Source organism: Parambassis ranga, chromosome 1, assembly GCF_900634625.1.
Source record: "Parambassis ranga chromosome 1, fParRan2.1, whole genome shotgun sequence".
Lineage (NCBI taxonomy): Eukaryota > Metazoa > Chordata > Actinopteri > Ambassidae > Parambassis > Parambassis ranga.
This window is the reverse complement of record NC_041022.1, coordinates 25808214-25833332: the sequence shown is the minus strand read 5'-3', so window position 1 is coordinate 25833332 and position 25119 is coordinate 25808214. Positions and strand designations below refer to the sequence as shown.

Here is a 25119-nt window from a genome sequence, read left to right as displayed (position 1 = left end):
CCATAAACAAACACCAGATCGTGACAGATAGCAGGTTTTTACAAAACATAAAAGTAATGCGTCCACTGTCTGTCTCAACCAGGTAAGACCTTGGCTACTCGCAACTGCCAATCCATCCTTTCCCTCTCTCCAGGCTCAATCTTTCTGACCTCTTGGCCTGGATGCAGGACTTGGAGTGGCTTGGAGTGGTTTTATCTTTCAGATTTCATTGACTTTTTGGGCTGAGATTGGTGCATTTGCCACAACTGATGCCACGCACGCTTGTACCTCGTGGTCAGTGTTGTTATCGTTCACGTCTGTCACAGGATTTCTGTCGAGCATATCTGCTGTGACAAGGCTCATCCTCTTGGCAATCCAGCACCCAAGCAGATTGTGGGAATACGACCCTTTAATATTCAGTATGTCACCGAGTATTTGTACTTTAGCCCCTTGTAATGAATTGTAGCCAAGAGCTTGCCTAAGCATTCAACTTTGCCACCTGTTGCTTTGCTCCTGCAGTCGAGGGCACTGTTGCAGTCTATTGAGTTAAGCCAGCGATATACATTGATTTCCCATTTCAGGTAACTCCACAAGCCACTCATCGCTCTTGTTTCTCTTCATAATGTATAAATCTTTCGCCTTTTACTAAAGATTTCCGTGGAGGGGAACAACAAGAGTTTATTCCAATTTTGGGAACAGCAGTGGCGCAGTGGTATAGCAGGGTTGTCCAATAACCGGAAGGTTGGTGGTTGGATCCCAACTCCTCCCTAGTCACTGTTGTGTGTTCTTGGGCAAGACACTTCACCCTAGCCTGTGGCGCGCATTGCTAGTCATTGTATGACACTGAAAAAAAAAAAAAATGTTCTGAATCAGGCTGCTCAATAATGGTTGACACACTAAGCCTAAGAAGAATGCATGCCTTACTGTCAGCCATGGGGTTGAACTGCCAATTTGTGACATTTGAATAGCTCTCATTTATTCAGGTCATGTTATGTCCAAGAGAATTATCAAGGCAACTGGAGCATATTCTGATTTCTTGCCACTCCCCCTGAGTGGCTTTCTCGGTTCTGCTTTAGTTTTATTTATATATATATATATATTCATTCTCTTGGACATAACATGACCTGTATATATGTATATATATGTATATATGTATATATATGTATATATGTGTATATATGTGTATATATGTATATATATGTGTATATATGTATATATATATATATATGTATATATGTATATATGATTTATTTGTGGGATTTTATGTGTATATATATATATATATATATATATGTATATATACAAAAAACAGCAAAACTGAACATATGTTTAAGATGTACAATTGTGTCTCTGTAAGACAATGTAATGCTGTCTAACCCCGGATTTATACCGGACATGAAAGCGCAGCGCGGCACTTTACGGACATAATACGCCCGTCTGTCACACAACATCAATTTACACCAGGAGCGTTTCAGAAGCGTAGCACTGTGTAGCGCTGCCTCCACACTCTCGTGAGATCCACAAAGTCACGTAGTAATCTGCCTGTTTATCTGATGGTTAATGTCCTCTCTACATGTGTAAGGCAGGGTTACAGAGCAGTTACTGAAACCGCCGGCTTACTCCCTTTTTACTCCAGAGCAGCTCCCCACCTTCCACTCTGAGAACAGCTGCTGCTTCTTTCCCTGCCTTTTCCTTTCTGATGTTGTCCTTATAAAAGCATGTTCTATCATATTAAATGCTGTTTCTCTACTTTTCAAACGGAATCTCTCCGCGTACATGGCTGTGGCTGTGTTTCTCTGCTGGTAGCGATATTAAATCAGAGAGCGTTCGTCTGACAGGGTTTTATTTTGAAAATCCATCGGAAACTCTTTTATTCTGGTACTTGACTTCCTGTCTGCTCGATGTCGTTGGTGCAAATAGATGCGTCTTGGGTGTGACACATCTCCAAAATAGAACTGCCACGTATCACTTGCGGAGCAGCGCACAGCAACGCTTCTGGGACGTTTCTAAAATGCGCTGCTATGCGGCCGGTGTAAATACATTTGTTGACTATAATGAAAGTGCTTCGCTGCGCTGCAGTTACGCTGCGCTTTCGCGTCCGGTATAAATCCGGGGTTACACTATGTTGGGTTTGTACTCATGTGTTATGTACCTGTTACTGTTTTAAATGAAAAAAGTTGAGGAAAAGAGGATTAAATTCTTTGTTACAAAAATAAAGCTATAACTAACAATAGGTCGAAGCTGTCCTGTATAAAAGTCAACAAATAAAAAAAAAATAAACAAAGGGCGACCACATGAGTCCAGCAAAGAATCCTTATTATTAATAGTAGCCTTGTTCCTGATGATAGGAGCTCAGTGAGCATGCTAAGAATTGTCAGTCAGAAGCTGATTCTTCTCAACCTCACCGCTCAGGGCAATGAATATGGCCTAATTTTGCCAGCTCTAACACAAGTTGCAGCTGAGCTGTGGTAGACTGTAAAATATATATTACAAACAAATAAAATACATTTCTCATAAACATATATATATATATATATAATATATCATATTCAGTACAAATTATTTAAACAAATAAATTAATACACTCAAATGGTTCCTCAGTGAAAGACATCATGGCTGCCTATCAAAACTGTCAAAATCAAACATCTTCATAGGATGTGGTTTTTTAGATATGGGTTAGAGTTCCAGATTTGAACTGCAATGTAGCTAAGTATTTTATTTCAATATTTCAATATTGGTTGTTAATATAGATAGATAAGTGCCTTGAGACAACTGTGATTACAAGTGGGAGTGAAGTGCTATCAAAGAGGGGAGAGTTGCTTAGTGCAGTTAGTGTTGGGGAGTAACAGATTACATGTACCTGTATTTATTAAATAGAATACAAAATATGAGTAACTGTGTTCCATTAAAGTTACAGTCTAAGGAAATGGCATTACAGTTAAAATCAGTGGATTACATGACGGTACCTTCATGTGTTTATTCACTCAAAACAACAACAAAGTCACATAAAAATAATTCTGCTTTGTTGCAGCAAAGCTCTTGTTTTACAGCAGATGTCCCACTTTCTCCTGATTGGTTGCCTCATTGTGTGTTTATGTATATGTGTATAAGGGTGAATAATCATTATCAATAATCAATAATCGAGTGAGGGCTCTCACTTTTAATACCAAATCTTTGATCACCGCAGACAAAAAGCTGAAATGTGTGGGCCGATACAGAGAACTGTACTGCCAAACTGCTTGTACTCCAGAGTCTGAGGATGAAGATAGTGTTGTATTGCACACTTACAATGCCCCTCAATCATGATGAGGAGCCTTAAAGCTGCACCACCAAATATCTATAGCTGGCACTACAGCTGTTTTGTCTCATCCATACTGCTGCATACATACTCTTAACTTCATATCTATGGTTATAGCAGGCAATTCACCTGTTTCACGTACTTTGTGAAATGCTTAACTTTGTGAAACTGGTCTCAAGTGTCCAGGAGAGTTTGCAGTTTGTCATCCTTGTAGGCTTTTGGTTGTAGGATTTCTAAGGCTGCTGTGTCTAATTAAAAGTTTTTGCAGCAAAAGAGACTGATAATTATACTAGTAGTTTTGTGGTTATGAATAAAGGAGAGAAAATGAATTGTAGTTGGTCTTATTTTCATGCTGTAATGTAATAACCATTATATTTCACTTTTTGGCAGGTGGAAATGCAGTTTATGAGGTGTGTTGACACATATAAATGGGCTAGTATAGTAGCCCAGTAGTATAGTAGAGGATAATATGTAAGTAAGTAATTCTGAGGTAGAAATAACCACACTGGCACTCTGTTGAGGCCTTAATCACATTTTGGCAGGTGGAAAACACCAGTTTTGAGGTTTATTGACCCTTTAAAGGTGTGCTAACAGGTGCAGATGGGCTGGTTGGATCATAATCTGTCACATATAATAGACAAGAATAACAAGTACTAAGTAATTCTGAGGCAGAAAGAACTACTCAGACACTGTTGAGGCCTTAATCACTTTTTGGCAGGTGGAAAATGCAATGGCGTATTTACCTTTAAAGGTGTGTTAACAGGGCTGGTTTGAGGATAATCTGTAAAATAGCATAGACAACAATCACTTCAATTTCATATAACTTTATTTTGAGGTTTATTGGCTTTCTAAAGGGGTCTTCATGGGCATGGTAAGAGGTTGGTTGAATTCTAATTTCTTATATGCGATAACCAAAAGTGAATTAAAGTCATTTGGAGGCAGAACTAACTCAGAAGCACACTTTATGGGTACAAATTTTTATTTTGGCTGGATTAAACATCAACACATTACAGGGTATACTGGAAATTACAGCATTTACTTTATGTGCGTCGGGGCATGTTCTGTATGTGTACCGATTTTTGTCTTCCTACCCAAAAAAATAAACCCTTTGGTAAATGGAGCAGGTAATCACAAAAAGCGGGAAACACAGGAGGAAGTAAAACACGTGGGAATACACAAAGAATAGACAAAGACTTTCAAAATAAAACAGGAAACAAGACCAAACCACAGGAAACATACCGCACAACTACAAACACACAGGAAAACCCAAAAACAGAAATAAAAACAAACTATGAAAATAAACTAAAAGACCAGCAAAACTAAAGGGTTTACTAGAATATAAGATCAACAGAACACAGGAGAACTTTATTATTTCTGGAGGAAATTATTTTGCCAGAGGTTACAGGTTACACATTGCAAAATATGATTGTAAATATAAAATGTAAAAACAGTAAACATTCTATACTGTACAGGACACATGGTGCGGGGAGAGATTTTTTGGCAATGGTCTACAGCCAATTAGGACTCAGAACACAATGCGCTGTGAAAAAGCATGCAAAATTGCACAAAAAAATCTGCAAAACTGCAAAGCCACAATATAATGTAAATAATATATATGCCATTTCTCTTTTTTCATGGTTCTGTCTTGTGTTTCTCTTAGGTGGCTTATTTCCCCGGGGTGCAGATCAGGAGTATAGTGCATTCAGAGTTGGCATGGTTCAGTATGGGCTGGCAGATTTCAGACTGACTCCACATATAGACAACCTGGAGGTCGCCAACAGTTTTGCTGTTACTAACTGCTGTAAGTATCATTGTCTCATCTTATTCTGAGCACAGTTCAGGTTTTATACATCAATCAACTGCAAACATTTTCTTGATACATGTAAAGAAAGTTTACTGTTGTCAGAAATTGTTCAGGCTCAATTGTAAATATACTCAATGTATATAAACAAGCAAAAGTCATCAGTGAAGAAAGGAGCTGTCTGTGACACTATTGTAAATTTGTGACGAATTTCCCCATTGTCTGCTTTAAAGAATATAAAATTCCTCAACTGTGATGCAAAGACACATGTGACCAAAGACTCCAGGCATGAACTCATTAGAGTTCATTAGATTATGATGTAATAATTGCTAGAGGCTCAATGCCTTATTTGAGTGCAATGCTGTAGTAATAGCACCATGTTTTTAGCCTGTTTGCTTGCTATAAAAGTAAAGGTGACTGGAATGGGATTGACATTTTTTAATTGCAGTTTTCAGTGTTAAACCAAGCATTTCAATATATATATTTAATGATCACCAGCTATGCTGTTAATGTTATTTATAAATAAGCAAAAAGACTTTAACACATTTGTGACGTTGGTGTCAGCAAAGACTAACGTTACAGAAATTGTGTTCATGGTGTAAACCAGTCACCTTTGGTAGGTGCTTATGTCTTCAGCACAATAATACCTTGCACCTTTCGATGCTCGGGCCCTAATAACCCCTTGCATTTCAATAGGGCTCTCGCACGTTTCGTGCTCGGGCCCTAATAAGTAATACATTTGAAAGGTGAAGCACTTTAAAATGATCTACACAACAAGTGCAACTTAAACACTACAAAAAGTAAATTAATAAATAAATATTCACATATTCACATTCAAAAAAATTACAAATCTCTATACCTGTGACATGCAACAAAGTGGGAGATGTTAGCTGTATGTAGCAATGTCCAACCAAGCTCGCCTCCCAATAGAAAAAACAGTCAGCAGCTTTTACCGATAAGTAACAGTAACACAGCAGCTGTTTTCATTAATGATCAACTGTTTTCCAACTAACACTAAAACTCAGCTAAAAGTAAAACTGATAAACTCAAGAATTAGCAAGACTTTCACAAAATGAACCCGACACCTTATAAAATACTATTAAACAATTTAAGCCCACCAAACGAGCAAGTGAAAATGTATATTTTTGAAGCTTGGCTCTGACGCAACTCACCTTCAGCCATGAAGAAAAGGTTGTGACCGGAGCACATGCTGACTTCGTCATCGTGCTGGTATACATATATCTTCATATACACACAGGCTAAAGATTGACATACAAAAAATCTTAACACAACGAGGAGAGGTTTTGGTGAAATTGAACCCATTTATATTGTATACGTGCTACTTTTGTTCTCTGTAATACATGATGTTTGTTTCTCTCTCTCTCTCTCTGTCCTATCTACCTCTTCTTCTCCTTCTTCACCCGGCCGACTGTCAGCAGGAAGGTTCTCCCTTATGAGCTGGGTCCTGTTCAAGGTTTCTTTCTGTTAAAAGGGAGTTTTCCTTGTCGCTGTTGTTCTTAAGGGGGTTCAGGCTTTGGGTCTCTGTGAAGCGCTTTGAGACCATTTCTGATTGTAAAATGCACTATTAATAAAATTGAATAAATAAATAAAATAAAGAAAAGCTTAGTACAGTCCTATGAGTGGCCACTTTTAAGAACTGACAGGGGAATGTGTCAGTACCAAGAACAAAACAGAGGGGCTGGCCATAATAAAAGCCATCATTGAGCTGAAGGCCCTGGACATTGCCATAGAGCTGCACAAACCCACCAGTAAGATCAAAGCTAGCCATGGCTAGTGCAGAAGAATTTTGTGTCGTAATGAATGAATGAGGTCCCAGCACTTGCTCTCTGACTTTAGGTATAACCCGCTTTCTTTTCAGCACAGTGTAATAAATGCCATTATTAGTAGCAGTGGGAGAACCGGACACTGTTGCTCTTGAGGGGGTTCAGCATGCTAAATTTGATTCTACATGTTAAAAATGTATTTCTTTAATGGGGTGAAAGAAATTTTACCCCCGCTAAAAATGTGTTACTTAGTACATATTTTTGGGAATATTTGAATGCAAAATAGCACACAAATGTAGACTGTTTTGAGAAACTTTTAAACCCACTTAATGATGGCCAGGAGCCTGTATGAACTGATTTAAAATTGTTGAGTCTATAGGCTCATATGACTCACTCAACCAAACAGGACTGCACTTTTTCCCTACCTGGTCTTCACATCATCAACTACACAGCTGTGTACACTTCAGGCCAAAACAATAGCAATTGCTATCATTTATAGAGTAGCCATCATTCTCATGTTTGCATCAATTGTTTGCTCGATTGTTGGTGAAGATTCTAATTCCTCCGTTTTATCAGTCTGACATATACAACATTTGTCCCAGTTTGACATGTGCAAGATAATGGATTGACAGCTATCCTTTTGCCACTCAGACATACCAAAAACTAAGCACATTGAGGTATGGGATACAATTGGGTTCAAGCACTTCAGTGCTTTACACCTAGCCTGATCATTCATCCAGTGCCAGTTAAGTCCTGTGCAGTTTGTACACCATCCATCTGATTAAGTTATTCAGGGTTTCCCACAAAAAATCGATTAGTTAAGGTGGTGACCAGGGGGGTGTAGCCTAGAAATGTTGTTGTCACTAAAATAACACATCCTAGATCTCAATAAAATGAAATTCCAGTCATTACATATTGGAATACGTTGAGAAAATCAAAATTATTATCCATGGAGGTCTTGATTTGGAACCATACTCAAAATGAAAGTGGAAAATCACATTACAGGCTGATCCAACTTGAGTGGAAATTCCTCAAGACAAGTCAAAATGAGGCTCAGTAGTGTGTGTGGCCTCCACATGCCTGTATGACCTCCTTACAATGCCTGGGTATGCTCCTGATGAGGCGGTGGATGTTCTTCTGAGGGATCTCTTCCCAGACCTGGATTAAAGCATCAGTCAACTCCTGGACAGTCTGTGGTTCAACGTGTTATTGGATGGAACGAGACATGATGTCCCAGATGTGCTCGATTGGATTCAGGTCTTGGGAACAGGCAGACAATGCCATAGCATCAATGCCTTCATCATGCAGGAACTAAGTACACATTCAGCCACATTAGGCCTAGCATTGTCATGCACCAGAAGAAACCCAGGGCCCACTGCACCAGCATATGGTCTTACAATGGGTCTGAGGATCTCATCCTGGTACCTAATGGCAGTGAGTGTACCTCTGGCTAGCACATGGAGGGCTGTGCTCCCCGCCAAAGAAATGCCTCCCCATCACTGACCCACCACCAAACCGGTCATGCTGGGGGATGTTACAGGCAGCAGAACGTACCAATTTTGGTGCGTCTCCTGTCTCCTCCATGCTCTGGACACTGTGCTGACAGACACAGCAAACCTTCTTGCCATAGCTCGCATTGATGTACCATCCTAGATGAGCTGCACTACCTGAGCAATTTGTGTGGGTTGTAGACAGGGGTGAGAGCACTGAAAAAATGCAAGTGAGCAAAACATCAGGCAGATAGGATGAGAACAGAGAAATAGTCTGTAAGGGTCCTGTAATGATGCAGAGGTCTTACAGTTTTTTTCTGATTGCTTAACACATTTCTGTAACTATTGGCTATTTGTGCAAAACTCTACACACAATTAAAAAAACCATACACCAAATCAGCTAAACATTGTAGGCCTCCTGCAAAAGCTAATACATCTTGCTTAACTCTTCGGCGCAGGCGCAGACAAAACAAGTGCAACAAAAAGGGAGCTTTATTTAAAGCCAACACAAAAACCAGTCCAGAGGAGCAGGAGAACTAAAACAGGGCTACTGAACACAGTGCCGGTCAAAAATGCAAAAAGTACAAAAAACACAAAACAATAACAAAACCAAACCTGAGGAGGGCAGAAAAACATGGAGGAAGAAGGAGGACGATGAGACGGTGGAAGGCAGGGGTTCACACGGGGGATCACAAGGGAAGAACTGACAAAGACAAAGGGAAGGCACAGGGCTTAAAAAGAGGAGAGACGACACAGGTGAACACAATTAGGGAGGAGCTGATAATCAGGGAGGAGGCTAGAGGAGGAGAGAGGGAAGGACTGAGGAGCAGAGAACAGGAGGGAGGAGGAACAGAAGGAGAGAGGGAAGGACTGAGGAGGAGCAGAGAAAGAGGAGGGAGGAAGAGAAGGAGAGAGGGAAGGACTGAGGAGGAGCAGAAAAGAGGACAAACACTGAAAACTAAATAACAAAATGAACAATATAACAACAAAACAAGGAGCCAAAACCCTGGGTCATGACAGTACCCCCCCCCTCAAGGGACGGCTTCCAGACGTCCCTGAGCAAAGAAAAACAAGAGTCCAAAATTGAGCCGGGAGGGTGGGGGGAGGTTCGGAGGAGGGAACAAAACAGTCAAAACGGCCAGGGGCCGCAGAGTCAAAATGGCCAGGGGGCCAAAACAGTCAGGGGCCTGGGACCTTCTGGGTCCTGGCAGGGAGAAGGGCAAAAGGGCCAGTGGAGGCAGAGTCATGGGCCCTCCAGGGTCCGGGCGGAAGACCACCAGAGATGGAGACGCGGACCCTCCTGGGTCCGGGTGGAAGACCACCAGCGAGGACGAGGCAGCGGACCCTCCAGGGTCCGGGCAGAACACCAGCGAGGACGAGGCAGCGGACCCTCCAGGGTCCGGGCAGAACACAGCGAGGACGAGGCAGCGGACCCTCCGGGGTCCGGGCAGAACACAGCGAGGACGAGGCAGCGGCCCCTCCAGGGTCCGGGCAGAAGACCAGCGAGGACAAGGATGCGGACCCTCCGGGGTCCGGGCAGAAGACCAGCGAGGACGAGGATGCGGTCCGCCCTCTGACGGAGCGGGGAGGAGCGACGTCGTCTGGAGTCAGAGGGCGGGGAGGAGCGACGTCGTCTGGAGTCCGCCCTCTGACGGAGCGGGAAGGAGCGACGTCGTCTGGAGTCCGCCCTCAGACGGAGCGGGGAGACCTGCCCCCCTGGGTTGAACGGAGCCATCGGCCTCTGCAGGAACACCCAGGGAGAGATGAGCTGGGGGCGACATTGTCGACCTGCCAGCTGAAGCAGGAACAGGCGAGGAAGGAGTAGCTGAAGAGGTAGCAGGGGCTGGGCGAACGGCCCAGGCAGGGAGTGCTGGAGCCACCGGAGGGGGGAACTCCTCCATCTTCCGGAACACAGGGCGGTAGGTTGAGAGCATCCATGGCTCAGTGACCAGGACCTCCTCCATCTTAGCCCGCAGCTCCTCCATCTCCCCGTGGAGGAGATGGAGGTTTTACAAAACCTTTGTAAAAATGGTATTTTTGTACCAAACAGTTAACACAAATCATCATATTACTAAGCACACAATGTGCCAACTACACACTGATGGTATTACAGTTTTTTCTGATTGCTTACAGTTTTTTCTGATTGCTTAAGCACATTTCTGTAACTATTGGCTATTTGTGCAAAACTCTACACACAAATAAAAAAACCTTACACCTCTCTTCACCTCCTCGTCCTCTTCCTCTAAATTCACCTCCCAGTCTTCATCCTCCTCCTCTTCCTCCTGCTTCCTCATGTCCTCATCCTCCTCTAATTCTCTCTCTTCTCAGTTTCCTTCTCCCTCCATTGTTCTCCACACTGAAGCTTACCTGTGGCTTATTTACAGAGCTCATGCTGATTGCAAAGTGAACTAATGATGTAAAACAGTTCTCACATGTGACAGTGTAGCCAGACAGTTGGCAAAATAGTGTAAATACCAGCCATAAATGTGTGTAGTTTTACTAGGAGTGTGTTGATCATTTGGAAGTTGTGTGTAAAGCAGTGAGTTGTGTTTACAGTTCAGCAAAAAGAGTGCTGTGAAGTGGATTATAGTTATACAATTGCAAATTGTGTGTTACAAAAGTGCAAATTGAGTGTAAAGCAGTGTTTTTGCTTTTAGTTTTGCAAACTCAGTGAGGGATTTTGCTATAACTCTTAATAGTTTTAGAAATTGGGCTATAAGAATCATTGATAGTGTTTAAGCAATCAGAGAAAACTGTAAGTCACCTTCCTCAGGCAGCCTGATCCGCAAGCTTCGACATGTGGCGCCAACCCGGAGGAACATATATAAGGTCTTGGCATCCAGGTACGACCCCTTAGGTTATTTGCTGCCTTTCAGTACTCAAGCTAAGCTCATTGTTCATCAGTTATAGGACAAACAGCGTGGCTGGGATGACCCTAACCTCCCCTCTGAGCTCATACAGGCCTGGACCAATCCCCGCTCTTATGTTCCTGCATGTACTGCTCTAGAGGGCTCCAGACACCAAGTCCACATCTTCGCAGATGCCTTTGAGCGAGCCTATGGGGCTGTGGCATACCTGAAGACACCAATGGTGATGTGCACCTCTCATTCATCTTTGCATGTTCACAGGTGGCTCCCAAGCGTGTCCAGTCTATCCCCTGCCTTGAACTCTGCGCAGCCCTGGTGCCAGATAGCCCAGGTCCTAGAGAAAGAACTCACTCTCAAACTGTGTTGTGGTGTGACTCTACAACTGTAGTAGCTTGGCTCCAATCAGTCATGCCGCTACAAAGTGTTTGTTTCAAGAGCTCACAAAGACTTGTACCTGGCGCTAAGTAGACTCAGCTAATAACCCTGCAGATGATTTGACGAGAGGGAAAGCTCTAAGGCCCCGTTCACACTGGGGAAAAAATGTGGCTTAAGCAGGATTTAGCCGCATCCAGATCAATCCAGATGTGTTTTTTTCCGAGTGTGAACACCTCCAATCCGGCTGAATCCAGTTTGATTTCAAGCCGGCTAGATCCACCCTCGAGAGTTGGATCTAGCAGGATTGGCTCAAATGTGGCTCAGGTGTGAACGCAAATGTGGCTAGCGAATCCGGCTAGCCACATTATTAGCCATATTACGAGGCAAACAGCGATGGGGAAGCCTGTATCCCCCAGTAGCAGAGTATACTTACCTTGTCTCCCGAGCAAGACCAGTCTACAGGGTTGATTAGGGTAGGAGGTAGGCTACGTAGATCAGAGGGACTTAGTGATTCAGCCTTACACCCAGTCGTTTTAGACCCATCGCACCCAGTCACCCGGCTGTTGATCCAGAAATACAACAAAGATCTCCTGCATCCTGGCACCGAGCGGGTCTACGCTGAGCTATGCAGGGCATTCTGGATCCTTCGAGGCAGGCAAGCAATCCACCAGCATGTCTGTGTAGACTGTAGACGCTGAAGAGCCAAGCCAGCTGTACCAAAGATGGCTGATCTGCCCCAGCCTTGTGTCACAAGTCGTCAACTTCTCCTGAGGTTTTGGACAAGCAGTAGTCATGTCACCAAAGTGATGATGGATGTGTCAGGTCTGAGGATGTGGAGATTAATGGACATGTGTCACATTCAAGCCAGCCTTCTACTCCACTGGTGTCGATTGCTTTGGCCCAATGCTGGTTAAGGTGGCTAGGCGCCAGGAGAAACGCTGGGGAATAATCTTCAAGTGCTTAACAACAAGGGCAGTATACCTGATTCATTGCCCAGTGAGGCACCCTGCATAACTATGGCCTGACAGGGGGACCAACTCTAAAGGGGGGAAACGTGAACTACAAGAGGCCTTCGCCAATATGGCTCCCACCCTGCAGCAGCAGCTCGCCCCTCAGAAAATCAAATCATATTTAATCCACCAGCAGCTCCTCATATCGGTGTGTGGGAACGTGAGATCCGTTCTGTAAAAACTGCTTTGTACACCTGTGTGGGATCCCAACAGGTCCTTGAGGAAGTCCTGCTCACCGTGCTCTTGAAGGTGGAGTCCATGCTGAACTCTAAACCCTTGGGTTATGCCTTAGCAGACATAGCAGACATTGATCCAGTGACTCCTAACAGCCTGTTGATGGGGCAGCCAGATGGCTCGTTACCCCAAGTCGTCAACTTCTCCTGAGGTTTTGGACAAGCACTAGTCATGTTAGTGGAGATTAATGGACATGTGTACACCAGACCTGTTGCTCGTTTAGTGATGTTGCCAACCCTTGCTGCTGGAGAAGTGTAGACTCTGTCTGTTGTTCATCTTATAAGGAGCAAATGTGGATGTACATTTAGGGGCGGCTGTTATAAAGGTTCAGGGCCCCCACTGTGTAGTCACGCGATGCAACGTCATCATCTCGTTTGGACGAGAGTTCCAGGTTGAGGCTAAGAAGAAGCCACTAGTTAGTTTGTCGAGACTGTTCAGAGTTAACCTGACTTTCATGTGCTGTGGAAACTCATCTTTACTGACATTCTGTGGTTTAGTCGCTGACGAGACGTGAGTGCCTTTGTTATGTGTCAGTGCTGTTGATGTTATGTTTAATTAATGTTTTATTAATGCTGGCATTAAGCTGTATTTATGTAAAGCAGACGGCGATGTTTATCTCTTTAACAACTTGAGCTGATGGCAGGTAAAGTTGTATCCCATTCTTTAGGATTTCTCCATTCAAAATGAATGGAGATGCTTGGGGACTACTTAAACCTTGTATAAAGAATTCAGAAACATGGTGAAACCACAAAATAGCATTAGTGGCATCATTGCAAGATGCCAGTGATCTGATTCACCAACAGGTGAAATGGAGTACCAGCAAGAGCGCATTGGTCCACACGAATGTTCTTGTGAAATGTTAGTGCACTTATGCACTTATTTATTTAGTATTCTGGCTTTTTGTGAATGGTTTTGTAGGACTTGTTAATAGTGTTCCCCATGTCTCTGTGTATATTACTTCCCCTTGATTATCTGCTCTGCCCTGATTGTGTGTACCTGTGTCTTGTTTCTCATTGTGGATTTAATTCTTGTCCTTCCCTTTGTCTTTGTCAGTTCATCCTTTGCGTTTGCAACCTAAGTTTGTTCCATTAATGTCACCTTGTGTTATGCCTGTGGTTTTCCTGCTTTCTCCAGTGTCTCCCATTTTGGCTCGTCTGCGTGCTCTGATCTTTTGGTTCGTTTTGTTACTTTAGCTGCCTTAGTTTGTTGCTTTTGTATTTTTTTGGTTTACACTTAACAGGTGCTATAAAAAAAATATTGAATTGAACTGAATTGAATTGATTCTTGGCGGCTCCAAGCAACAACCCTTAATAATACTTTTAGATAACAAACATGTATAGAGTGAGCAGTCACCCTGCACAGAAGGTGTTAACTTTGAGAGTCCTAATAAATATATATCCGAGTCCTGATCGGGAGGTAATGTCCGATTCCGATCGAGTCTGAAATTACGTAATCGGGCCCGATTTCCGATCACATGATCGGATCGGGACATCCCTAACCAATACTCTTTGTGTGCTGTGAAATGGTTCCTATGCAGATAGCAACATGATTGACAAGTTTTTCAAGCATTTTACATAATCAACTCAACTCATGAGGAGTTGAGTTGCTATGGGGTCCATTTTCTGCTCTCTAGATGCGTCAGTGTCAGTGTGCTAGCATACACACTTCTGCATGAAAATTTATTCAAAACATTTTAATAAAGGTACATTTGGAGAAAATCACAAGTTATCCAATGGAGAAAAAAACTAAAAGCAACTTGTCTAATTGAATTTCTCTGCACATTCCAAATAGTCAAGCAGGTCTTGATATATGTATATGTGTATATTATGACCCATAATTTGCCTGTCTCAAGTGATAAAATTGTTCTCTTGTTCTCCCTTCTAGTTTGTTCCCAGTTCTCACGGGGTGTCTATGCTATTTTTGGATTTTATGACAAGAAGTCGGTCAACACCATCACATCGTTTTGTGAAACACTTCATGTCTCCTTCATCACGCCTTCTTTCCCAGCTGAAGGAATGAATCAGTTTGTTCTCCAAATGAGGCCGGACATCAAGGGGCCTCTGGTCTCATTGGTGGAGTACTACAAATGGGAAAAGTTTGCTTATTTATACGACAGTGATAGAGGTAATGTCATTCTCGTTAAGTTACACTGCCTCTTAACTAAAAATACTATGTAAGGTATGGTCAGGCAGACAAAAAGAAAACCATTTTAAATTACAGCCAATTCAGGGATCATCAAGTATCCGTGTATCCGTTGTGAAATAGGTGTGGTTCTCATTGTGCTAATGTACACGGCAGTAGACATGAGTATTCATATTCAATAAATCATTGCGTGTGTTTGCATTTGCAGGTCTTTCTACTCTTCAGGTAATACTGGACACTGCAGCAGAGAAAAAATGGGTTGTTACAGCGATAAATGTCGGAAACCTAAAAGATGAGAGGAAGGATGAAGCCTACCGTTCCCTGTTTCAGGTAATGATATTCTGTTCTTATTTGAGTGACCCTTAGACATTCAGAAACTGGTTAAATGATTGTTTTGTGTTGTTCCTCCTCGGTTCAACTTGAGTTTCTACTGTAAATTCTCTGCAGGAGCTTTGTATGACTATGCAAATTTATGAATCTGTAGGACCAGTCATCATTTTATTTTTTATTATAGTTCCTGAAGACGCAAGTCAATAAAATGTCTTGCCAGTTTTAGTCAGAAGTTGATAAACCAATAAAATGGCCCCAAGGCCAGAGTTTGCAATATAGAACAGAGAAATTGCTAATAACATTTCAGACTCTACAGATGTCAGTGTTTGGAAGGGTTGCCAAGAGAAAGCCTCTTCTCTCTAAAAAGAACATGGCAGCACAGATTACACTACCGTTCAAATGTTTGGGGTCACCAGGCCAGTTCTATAGCTTCTCTGATCAGCATAACAGTTCAGCTGTGCTAACATAATTTTACAGGATTTTTTTAATCCTCAATTAGCCTTTTAACATGATTAGCTAACAGAATGTACCATTAGAACATAGAAATGATGGTTGCTGGAAAAGGGCCCCTTTGTATATATTCCATCGAAAATCAGCCTTTTCTAACTAGAAGAGTCATTTACCACATTACCAATGTCTAGACTGTATGTCTGATTACTTCATTGGAAAAAAAACATTTGAACATTTTAAGTTACATTTGAAAAAGCCACAAGACATGTGGAACAATGTCGTTTAGACAGATGAGACCAAAGTTGAGACTTGCCATATTGCAGTCATTGAGTTGACAATGGACAACTTATAGCAAAATATTCAAATATGAGGCAATCTGTTCGACAGCTAAAACAGCTAAACTGTACCATACAACAGGACATAAATTGCAATGACCCAGTTAAAGTTTATGTTTATAATATGTGATAAATAAGCCATTGATACTACTGTGATCATATATGGCAGGTCTGGTTTAGAATCAGAATTAGAATTGTGTTTATTGCCATGTAAAGGAAGAGGTTTCACATTACTAGGAATTTGCCTTAGTGATTGGTGCGTACATAAAACGTATAACAATTAACATGAAATAAGAAGCATGCATGGGTTAAAAAATAAAATAAGATAAATGAGATAAAAGAAGGTAAAAGTAAAACAAGATAAACAATGTAATCTAAAGCGGTGTCCAACCAGTGTTGGGAAAAATACTTTTAAAAAGTATACAGTTACTGAATACAGATTACATGCCTTAAAACGTAATTTGTAATGTTACATTATTCAGTCTGAGTAACGTATTCTGAATACTTGTGTTACACACACATTGAATTGCATTTTAAGTGATTGAATCAGTCCCTGCTGACTACAAAGGACACTATAAAACATTCAATAAAACATGTATAGACTGTTCCAGCTGACTGCATTCACATCAATGTTATACTATTTAGAGAAACAGGAAAAACGTAATGATGACAGAATAATATATTTTAAACAATTAATTTTACACACACAGAAACAGTGTTTGAATACGTACATCAAACAGACCCATGTATGAAACTGCAAGCGACATGTTCGTAGTTGCTAGCAGCTAACTAGTTCACTTCTTCAAGTGACACTAACAGTGTACCGGCAGCATGACTGAGGAGCATTAAGCACGCAGTGCTTCATCTTCATCCCTAGACTCTGACCCCCATCGGTCCGGCTGCACTGTCCTCTCTGTCCCCGCAGCTGCAGCTTTCTGTCCAGTTTGCCAACATGAACCAAAAATTTTAGCTTTGCTCAATGATGTTGTATTGACGGTAAGAGCTCTCACTCCAATAAATATTTACCATCTTACACATGTATATGACCCTACAATGAGAAAAAAATAAACAGCAGAGTGAATAAACACGTGAAAGTACCGTCGTGTAATCCACTGATTTCAACAATGTAACTGTATTCTGATTACCATCTCTTTAGATTGTAACTGCAACATGTAATCCTTTACTCCCCAACACTGGCCGTAACCAACATTCAAGCCCTACGGCACCATGTAACACACTGTGACAACGCAGACAGCATGAGCTGACAATAGTCCACTCAGAACATCATATAAAATTATACACAATTGGTTAAAAAAATTGCCTGTTGATTTTGTATGATTTATTCTGTTTAGCTGGCAAGCCAAAAATAACACATTATAAGACAGAAGCCATGGGCCATATAAACTCTGTGGGCCACAATTGGCCTGTGGACTGAACTTTGGACATCCTACTTTCTCATACTAGTTTTTCTTTGAAATGTTTCACTTCCTTTCTGTGAGAAGTCTAATTCTGTTTGACTCTCACTTTTAAATTCTTGATAATACTTTCACACCAGTCCTTAAAAATTGGAAGTCCTTTGATTTACTCCTGCTTTGCCTTTTTCCTCAAGTCTAAACTTATTTCTTTCACGTTTGCCATGAAGCTTTCACAAGTGATAGGGTGACTATTTCTTGTTACTGTATGAGTACTTCCAAATACCAATCCTTACTTTTGTGTGCAAATCAAATGCTTACATTTACATTACCCCATGCTACTAACATAGTATCACTGATAACAGCGATTCGTACAAAGGAGAGGACAGTTCTTAATGGGGCTAACAATAGTAATCATATTACATTATAAAATATGTTAGTCTGTGCAAATTAAAGTAATTAAAGTTCTGCGATATGATTGATCAATAAAATTTAGAAAGGTTATACACTTTATCTCTATCACGAATAAATCACACTGTCAAAATCATTTGATGAAAAGAGGTTTTCTATCGGTTGAAAAAAAATGACACTAATTTTATGAGTCAGAAAACAATGCTCTCAAGTTGTAGCTGCTAAAGGTAGTTCGTTAAATTGATGACATGTTGTAACATGTCGTGTTTTTGCTTATCTGACATTATATCTACCCTTTTATACGTTTTTTGTGCCTATGTCCTGATACTTAAACTATAGAATTCAAAAAGTTGTGCTTTATTTTTTCAATGACTGTATACAACTAAAAAGTAAGTTAGTCTACTTTTTTTCAGGACCTGGAAATCCGCAAAGAGCGTCGCATCATTCTGGATTGTGAACAGGACAAAGTGAAAGACATTATGGAACAGGTTCATTTCAGTCTTGTCATCTGAATAAGTAATATTAGCGTTCTGTAACATCTAGCTAAACATATTCGCTACAGTACATCTGTGCATATATATTGCTTGAAATAGTGTATACCGTATTTTCCGGACTGTAAATCACTTTTTTTCATTCTTTGGCTGGGTATGCAACATATATTAAAATATACAATTAGTTAGCCTTGTATCAGGACACAAGGCTAACTAATTGTATATTTTAATATAATGGTAGCTGTTCTGTCCCTCTCCTGACGGTTCTCTTCCACCTCCAGCTTGTCCTCACTTTGCATTCCGAGCATTGGTGACGCGGACGTTCATGGAACGTGTGCCTGCAGCTGAAACTCAGATCTTACCTGGCAACAAGGAATTCTATTTTCTGATTGGTCGATAGGTCGCTAATTCTAAACAGTTAAATGAGTGCACAGTAGTCTGCCTTTCACTCATTTACAGGATATTTATAGTGTGACGGCGCTCAGGAGAGAGGGGGAAGACTACTTAGGGTGCTAACAACGCCACCTGGGGAGGTGGGGATCTCAAACCCAGGAAATACAAAGGACACACAGGTTCGCGTCACACGCAGGGCAAGGATCGTGTACCACAAAAGAAGAAAAAGTAAGATCCACGGACCATGTTTAAAATGAATTATAAAATATGTTGCCACTTCAGCAAATGAGATGGGTTGGGATGGCCCCGCAAAATAAAATAAAATACTGACAAGACTGAGGCTCACCGGGGCACAGAAACAAACCAAGGAGGGAATTACACCTGTGACACTACACTCCAAACGAAAAACCGTGAAGAACACCCAGCACCAGGGAAGGGGAACCACCACCACCGCTGGCCACAGCTCCTGTACAGCAAACAAAAGAAAATGAATCACGGACCACAGGGACCCAACCAAATCGACACCATGGCAACATAGGAGCACCCTATGTCAAAAGAAACTAAATGTAAAGTATACCACAACAGAAATATAACCTCATACAATACAGAGAAAACCAAATAGTAGGCCTAGGCCTATAAAATAATCAAAATAACCAAAATAACCAAACAACAAAACTGTTTGATTTCAGGTGAGCCGATCCCGTCGCCACCACTGCTGCAGATCAGAGAGCAGCGTCAGCACAGGGAGATCTAGTTAAGTACAGGAATGTGGCATCTTACCATGCCAACGCCACAAGTGGAATCAAGGCAACAGAGGACCGCAGCCCCGCTGCACACACGCTGCCACCACGCTCACTGCAAAGGTCATGCGGTATTGATTTCAGTTCACCTGGTACACAGGCACAACAAACCGAGCATACCTGGATGCACAGACACCACGGCCCCACATTCACCACAGCCACCGTTGCAGGCTACCGCTGCGAGCTTCTGCCACACAGGAGGAAGAAGAGAGACAGGTGCGCAGCCACCTGCCTGCTTAAATAGGTAACAGCGCCGCCCCGCAATCAGCACACCAAAACGACAATTGCCCCAAGCGGCTGGGAGGAAACAACTCACCTGGCCACATCAGGAATTTCTGTGTGGTGAACCTAATCATTTCCCTGCGTGAGAGCTTATTGAAATGCGTGTCTCACTCTTAATGCCCTGCAGCCGTACCACTTAAGTTAAGAGGAATTCAAGAGGCAACGTTACACTAAAAACGTAGTGATTTACGCTGGCCCACTGGTGTGACTTATATATGTTTTTTTTTTCTTCATTACGCATTTTTTGGCTGGTACGTCATACTCCGGTGCGACCTATAGTTAGGAAAATACGGTAATACAGTAAAGAAATCATTGACTTTATCCGAACTATTATCTTTTGACTATAAATGTTGTCATTTTTTTTTACTCTTTATTGTTGTCCTTTACTGTCAGGTGATCACTATTGGCAGGCATGTGAAGGGATACCACTACATCATTGCAAACTTGGTGAGTCATTGTTTTATCTTTTAATTACAGTGCTCAGTATAAATGAGTACACCCCACTACATTTTTTTAGAAAACCTTTAGTTTCCTTTCAGAATCAACATTTTCTATGAGATACTGTACTACAAAATACTCCTACAAATGTGGGCCAATGATTGCAAAAACATATTTGTTAATTTACACACACAAAAAAATGATATTTCTAACAAACTCATTTAAGCCCATGTTGCACAACAAAAACTACTACATCTAGTATTTTGTATGAGCACCGTGATTTTTAAGGACAGCAATAAGTCTTCTAGGCATGGAATAAACAAGTTGGCGACACATTGCAACATCTATCCATTCTTCAAGAATAACCTCTTTTAGAGCCCGGAGGCTAGATGGAGAGTGATGCTATACTTGTGGCTTCAGAATTCCCCACAGGTGTGTTCAGATGAGGAAACATACTTGGTCATTCAATCACCTTCACCTGGTTCTTCTTCAGAAATGCAACAGTATCTTTAGATGTGTGTTTTGGATCATTATCGTGTTGGAAAAGTGCACAACGACCAGTTGATGGCAGAGTGATGGCAGCATCCTCTCCTTCAGTATAGAGTTGAGTTCAATTGAAACAATTGTTGAGTTCAATGAAATGCAGCTCCCCAACACCAGCAGCACTCATGCAGCCAGACATAAGGACACTGCCATCACCATGTTTCACTGTAGGCACCATCCAGAGTATTTTATTTTATTTTATTTTTTTTAGATACTGTATTAATCCCAGAGGGAAATTCGTTACGGCTGCTGCACAAGCAGTGTCATACAATGACTAGCAAGGCGCGCCACAGGCTAGGGTGAAGAACACACAACAGTGACTAGGGAGGAGTTGGGATCGAACCACCAACCTTCCGGTTATTGGACAACCCTGCTATACCACTGCGCCACTGTTGCCCCCAAAAGTAGTCCCAGAGAGTCCCAGTAGTCTTCATCTTTTTCCAGCATGGGCGTGCTTTTTTGTGCATGGGCTGTAGGAGAGGCTTCCTTCGTGGACGACACCCATGCATGCCATTTACTTCAGTAACTTCAATTTGGCTTTCTACTGCTTTAGCTAACTGCTGTGAACTTGCATGGCAATGTCTTCAACCATTCTCATCTGAAGACGCTTCTGTCGAGATGTTAATGTGGATGGCCTGGACATCAATGTTAATTTTGGCAGCAATTTCTGATTTAGTTTTTATTTTAGTCTTGTGACTAAAATGTCATTTGATTTTAGTCACGTTTTAGTCCTCAACATTTTTTAACTTTTAGTCGACTAAATATCAAAGAATATGATATATATTTTTTCATGAAATATTTAAGGTTTGAAGCAGTGTTAATTTTGTTGACGAATCATTTTCGTCATAGTTTTCGTTAACTTTGCTGATAAAAATGAGACGATAACTAAATAAAAACTAACACACGGTGCCAAAAACGAAGACAAAATGTATTGACACGTTCGTCAACGAATAAAAACGAGACGAAATTATTGATGGAGAAGAGATCCAATCAGAGCAAATTTTGTTTGTGGAAGGAGGGACGAATCAGGAGACGGCGGCAGAGAGCCAATCAGAAGTGATCTCTCTGTGTAAGGACGTTACCCCGCGATGCTGGAAGAAGGCGTACTCATGCATGGTAACACAAAACAGGAGAAGAACAGACACACGGACACGTTTGATGTCATTTATGCTGATTTGTCATTTATGCTGAGCACTGTAGCTTATAAAAGATAATGGCTGTATTTGGTGATTTTCTGCAGAAATTTATGACATGAGGCAGACCTTGGTAGATAAAATAATTTTGTTTCTTATGTTTTCTTGTTCTAGGGTTTTTTGGATGGTGACCTCTCTAAAATCCAGTATGGAGGTGCAAATGTTTCTGGCTTTCAGCTGGTAGATTTTGATGACCCTGTTGTGGCAAAGTTTGACCAGAGATGGGAGGCTTTGGAAGAGAAGGAGTATCCTGGAGCAGACACACGAATCAGAGTAAGATTATCATATGCAGTCACAGTGCAGTGTTCAAAGGTTAGTACCCCTTTGGAGTTTCTATGTTTTGTTTTATGTTTTTGTGTGTAAAACCATAATAAAATCCATCTGATCGTATTGGGTCTTAGTATTAGACAATATAATTTCAGACAAACAACAACAAATAACTTTTTTAATCTGTGTCATTATTTAGTAAAAATAAAGCCATATATTCAATACTTTGTCCCCTCTTCCTGCTTTCATAGAATTTAATTAGTTGAGCTGCAGCAGGTGCTGCTTATCATTATTCCTTGATGAACTGATCATCAGCAGGTGTACAGACCTCTATAACAGAACATAACATTCAGGTGTGTTAACCAATCCATTCACCAGAATAAATCGTTGCCTGTTAATGTTTCTGCAAACCACAGATACGTACAGCCTCAGTGTTTATAAATCAAAGATACATATATGCATTTCCAAAAGAAACCTGTCATATGAACATTTCAACACTGTAAACTGTCCCTTTACAACAAAAAGTATGCAGACAGCATTCTCAACAGCTCTCTATTCTGGGGATAATGACAGTTTTACAATTTACAATCAAGAGAGATTCAACATTCAACCTGGTTATGAGGAAATTTGGACTTTAAAAACGGTTGATGCATCCAGTGTTGATTCCTCTTTTTTTTCTCTAAACAAAAAAATTTAAATAAATGTAAGAAAATGTTGCTGCATGAGGCCCACTAACCTTACACTATTTGCACAACTAGCATGTCAAAGCTGCTGGACAAATTGCACTTGACCCACAGGCTAGTAGCAGTTTAATATGATGACAAGTAGCTTGTATGTTTGTTGTTGAATAGTCATGTTAAGAAAAATGTAGAACTGAGTGTGAATTTAAAGAAAGGCTGGCTTTCTTCAAAAATACTGTAATAATAGACTCTAAGGCGTTGATCCTCAGCAGAGTCTCTGTAAGGCAAAGTTATGTTCTCTGAGTGGCATATCGTATGAAAGGCAACATATTTTCCTCCAAAAAGGTATAAAAATTATTCCTGTGAGATTTAAGTTGTTGGTGTGAGACCAAGATACAGAGAAAAATTTCAGAAGATTTCTCCACAATAATGAAACTGAAAGTCATGGAGAAGTCATACAGAAAACCTGCTACTGCTGCATTGCTGCAAAAGGTGGATGTACAGGCCACTGAATCATAGGGGTAGTTTGTATTGCCCACGTGTTTTTTTATTTCTTCTTTTTTTGTTAAATAACGGTACAGTGGAGAAAGTTTTTGTTTTTTTGTTTTTCATTTGAGGTTGTATTTGCCTAACACTAAGACCGACTCAAATCAAATAGTTTTCTATTGTTTAACACAAAAACATAGAATTAAAAGAGGGTAGTAATTTTTGAACATTACTGATAGTACACCATTTATTTTGATCTTAAATGGGTTTTATTTGCCATGTGAGGAGAATTCACATTGATTAGCCAATAGCTATTCTAAGGATGATGTATTAAAAACATTGTCTTATGTTGTAAAGCACTTTTTGAACCCTATTTGCACAGTTCTACAAAAGCCTACACAGTGTTGGAATTTTCAGCGAAACACATGAACATGAAGGTATTCTTTGCCCTCTCTTAGTTGGAATACATAAATGATGTTTATCATTGTCAATATCTGGTACAAACATATAACCATCAGAGCATGATAGTCACTGCTATGGCCTGCATCATCAGATTATATGAATAGACAAAAGACACCGACACAGGGTTCCAAAGAAAACAATTATTTTTTGTAAGGGAAACCTAACACTTTCAATGTTTCCATGTGTTTCAGTATACCTCAGCTCTCACATACGATGCTGTCCATGTGATGACAGAGGCTTTCCGCTTCCTGCACAAGCAAAGAATAGACATGAGCCGTCGTGGCAATAGTGGTGACTGTCTGGCCAATCCAGCGGTGCCCTGGGCACAGGGTGTGGAGATTGAACGTGCCCTTAAACAGGTAACAGGGACTTGGACAAAACCAAGTCTAAACCACTTACATAAAAGCTTGTCATATAGAGGGTAACCTTTTTATGTGCAACTAAGTAATAAAGATCTACGGGGCCTCTCTGATGACATGGTCAAAAAATAAATAAATCATGGCCATGAATTATGTATAACGTTTCCACGAAATACTAATTCGTTTGTACAAAATATTAATTCGTGACCACAAAATACTAATTCGTTTTATTTGTTATTGATGGGGTGCATGGGAGTGGGCTGCCTGGCCAAGGACCACCACAAATGATTTAAACTAGTTTTATTGCATGGCCAAGTTGAATACAGAATTCTGATTGTTGATTAAGATTCTCAGTCATCCAGGTCATTTTCATTCAAGATCTTGAAGTGAGGTAACTGGACTTCAAACTCTACAGAAACTCTACAAGTCCATCTGCCATGCTTCAAGCTGAACAACAAGCTGAACAATTCTGATTGGTCATGCAGCATTCTAGAGAAGCATGTACTGTTCGTCTACAAAATGGCCCAAATTCTATTGGGAAGTAGAATATAAATATTTGTCTTAGTATGTTAACATTTTGTCATGGTTATCACAAGGTGCGGAGCAAGTTTTTTATGTAAATTTTGTGTATTTTTTTACGTAGCAATTAATATTAATAACAATCTTTTCACTGCTCTGAAAAACTTGTGTTGTTTGCATAGGTGCGTGTGGATGGTTTAACTGGCAACATTCAGTTTGACCAGTACGGGAAGAGGATCAACTATTCAGTGACAGTAATGGAGCTAAAAAACAATGGACCTGTTAAGG

At 41.0% G+C, this 25119-nt stretch overlaps 1 protein-coding gene and 1 non-coding gene across 4 annotated transcripts in view; both read left to right on the top strand.

Moving 5' to 3' along the window:
* LOC114433732 (glutamate receptor 2-like) overlaps positions 1-25119 on the top strand; it is an 87992-nt gene that overhangs the window by 26893 nt on the left and 35980 nt on the right. For all 3 annotated transcript variants that reach the window (XM_028402405.1, XM_028402412.1, XM_028402398.1), the window contains exons 2-9: positions 4938-5078; positions 14723-14962; positions 15189-15310; positions 18332-18406; positions 20278-20331; positions 22173-22331; positions 24145-24312; positions 25014-25118. In XM_028402405.1, coding sequence (XP_028258206.1) covers positions 4938-5078; positions 14723-14962; positions 15189-15310; positions 18332-18406; positions 20278-20331; positions 22173-22331; positions 24145-24312; positions 25014-25118 — 1064 coding nt within the window. The remainder of the gene's footprint in view (positions 1-4937; positions 5079-14722; positions 14963-15188; positions 15311-18331; positions 18407-20277; positions 20332-22172; positions 22332-24144; positions 24313-25013; position 25119) is intronic.
* On the top strand, positions 582-693 carry LOC114444117 (U5 spliceosomal RNA). The gene has a single exon (XR_003671514.1). It is a non-coding gene; the product is annotated as a U5 spliceosomal RNA (small nuclear RNA).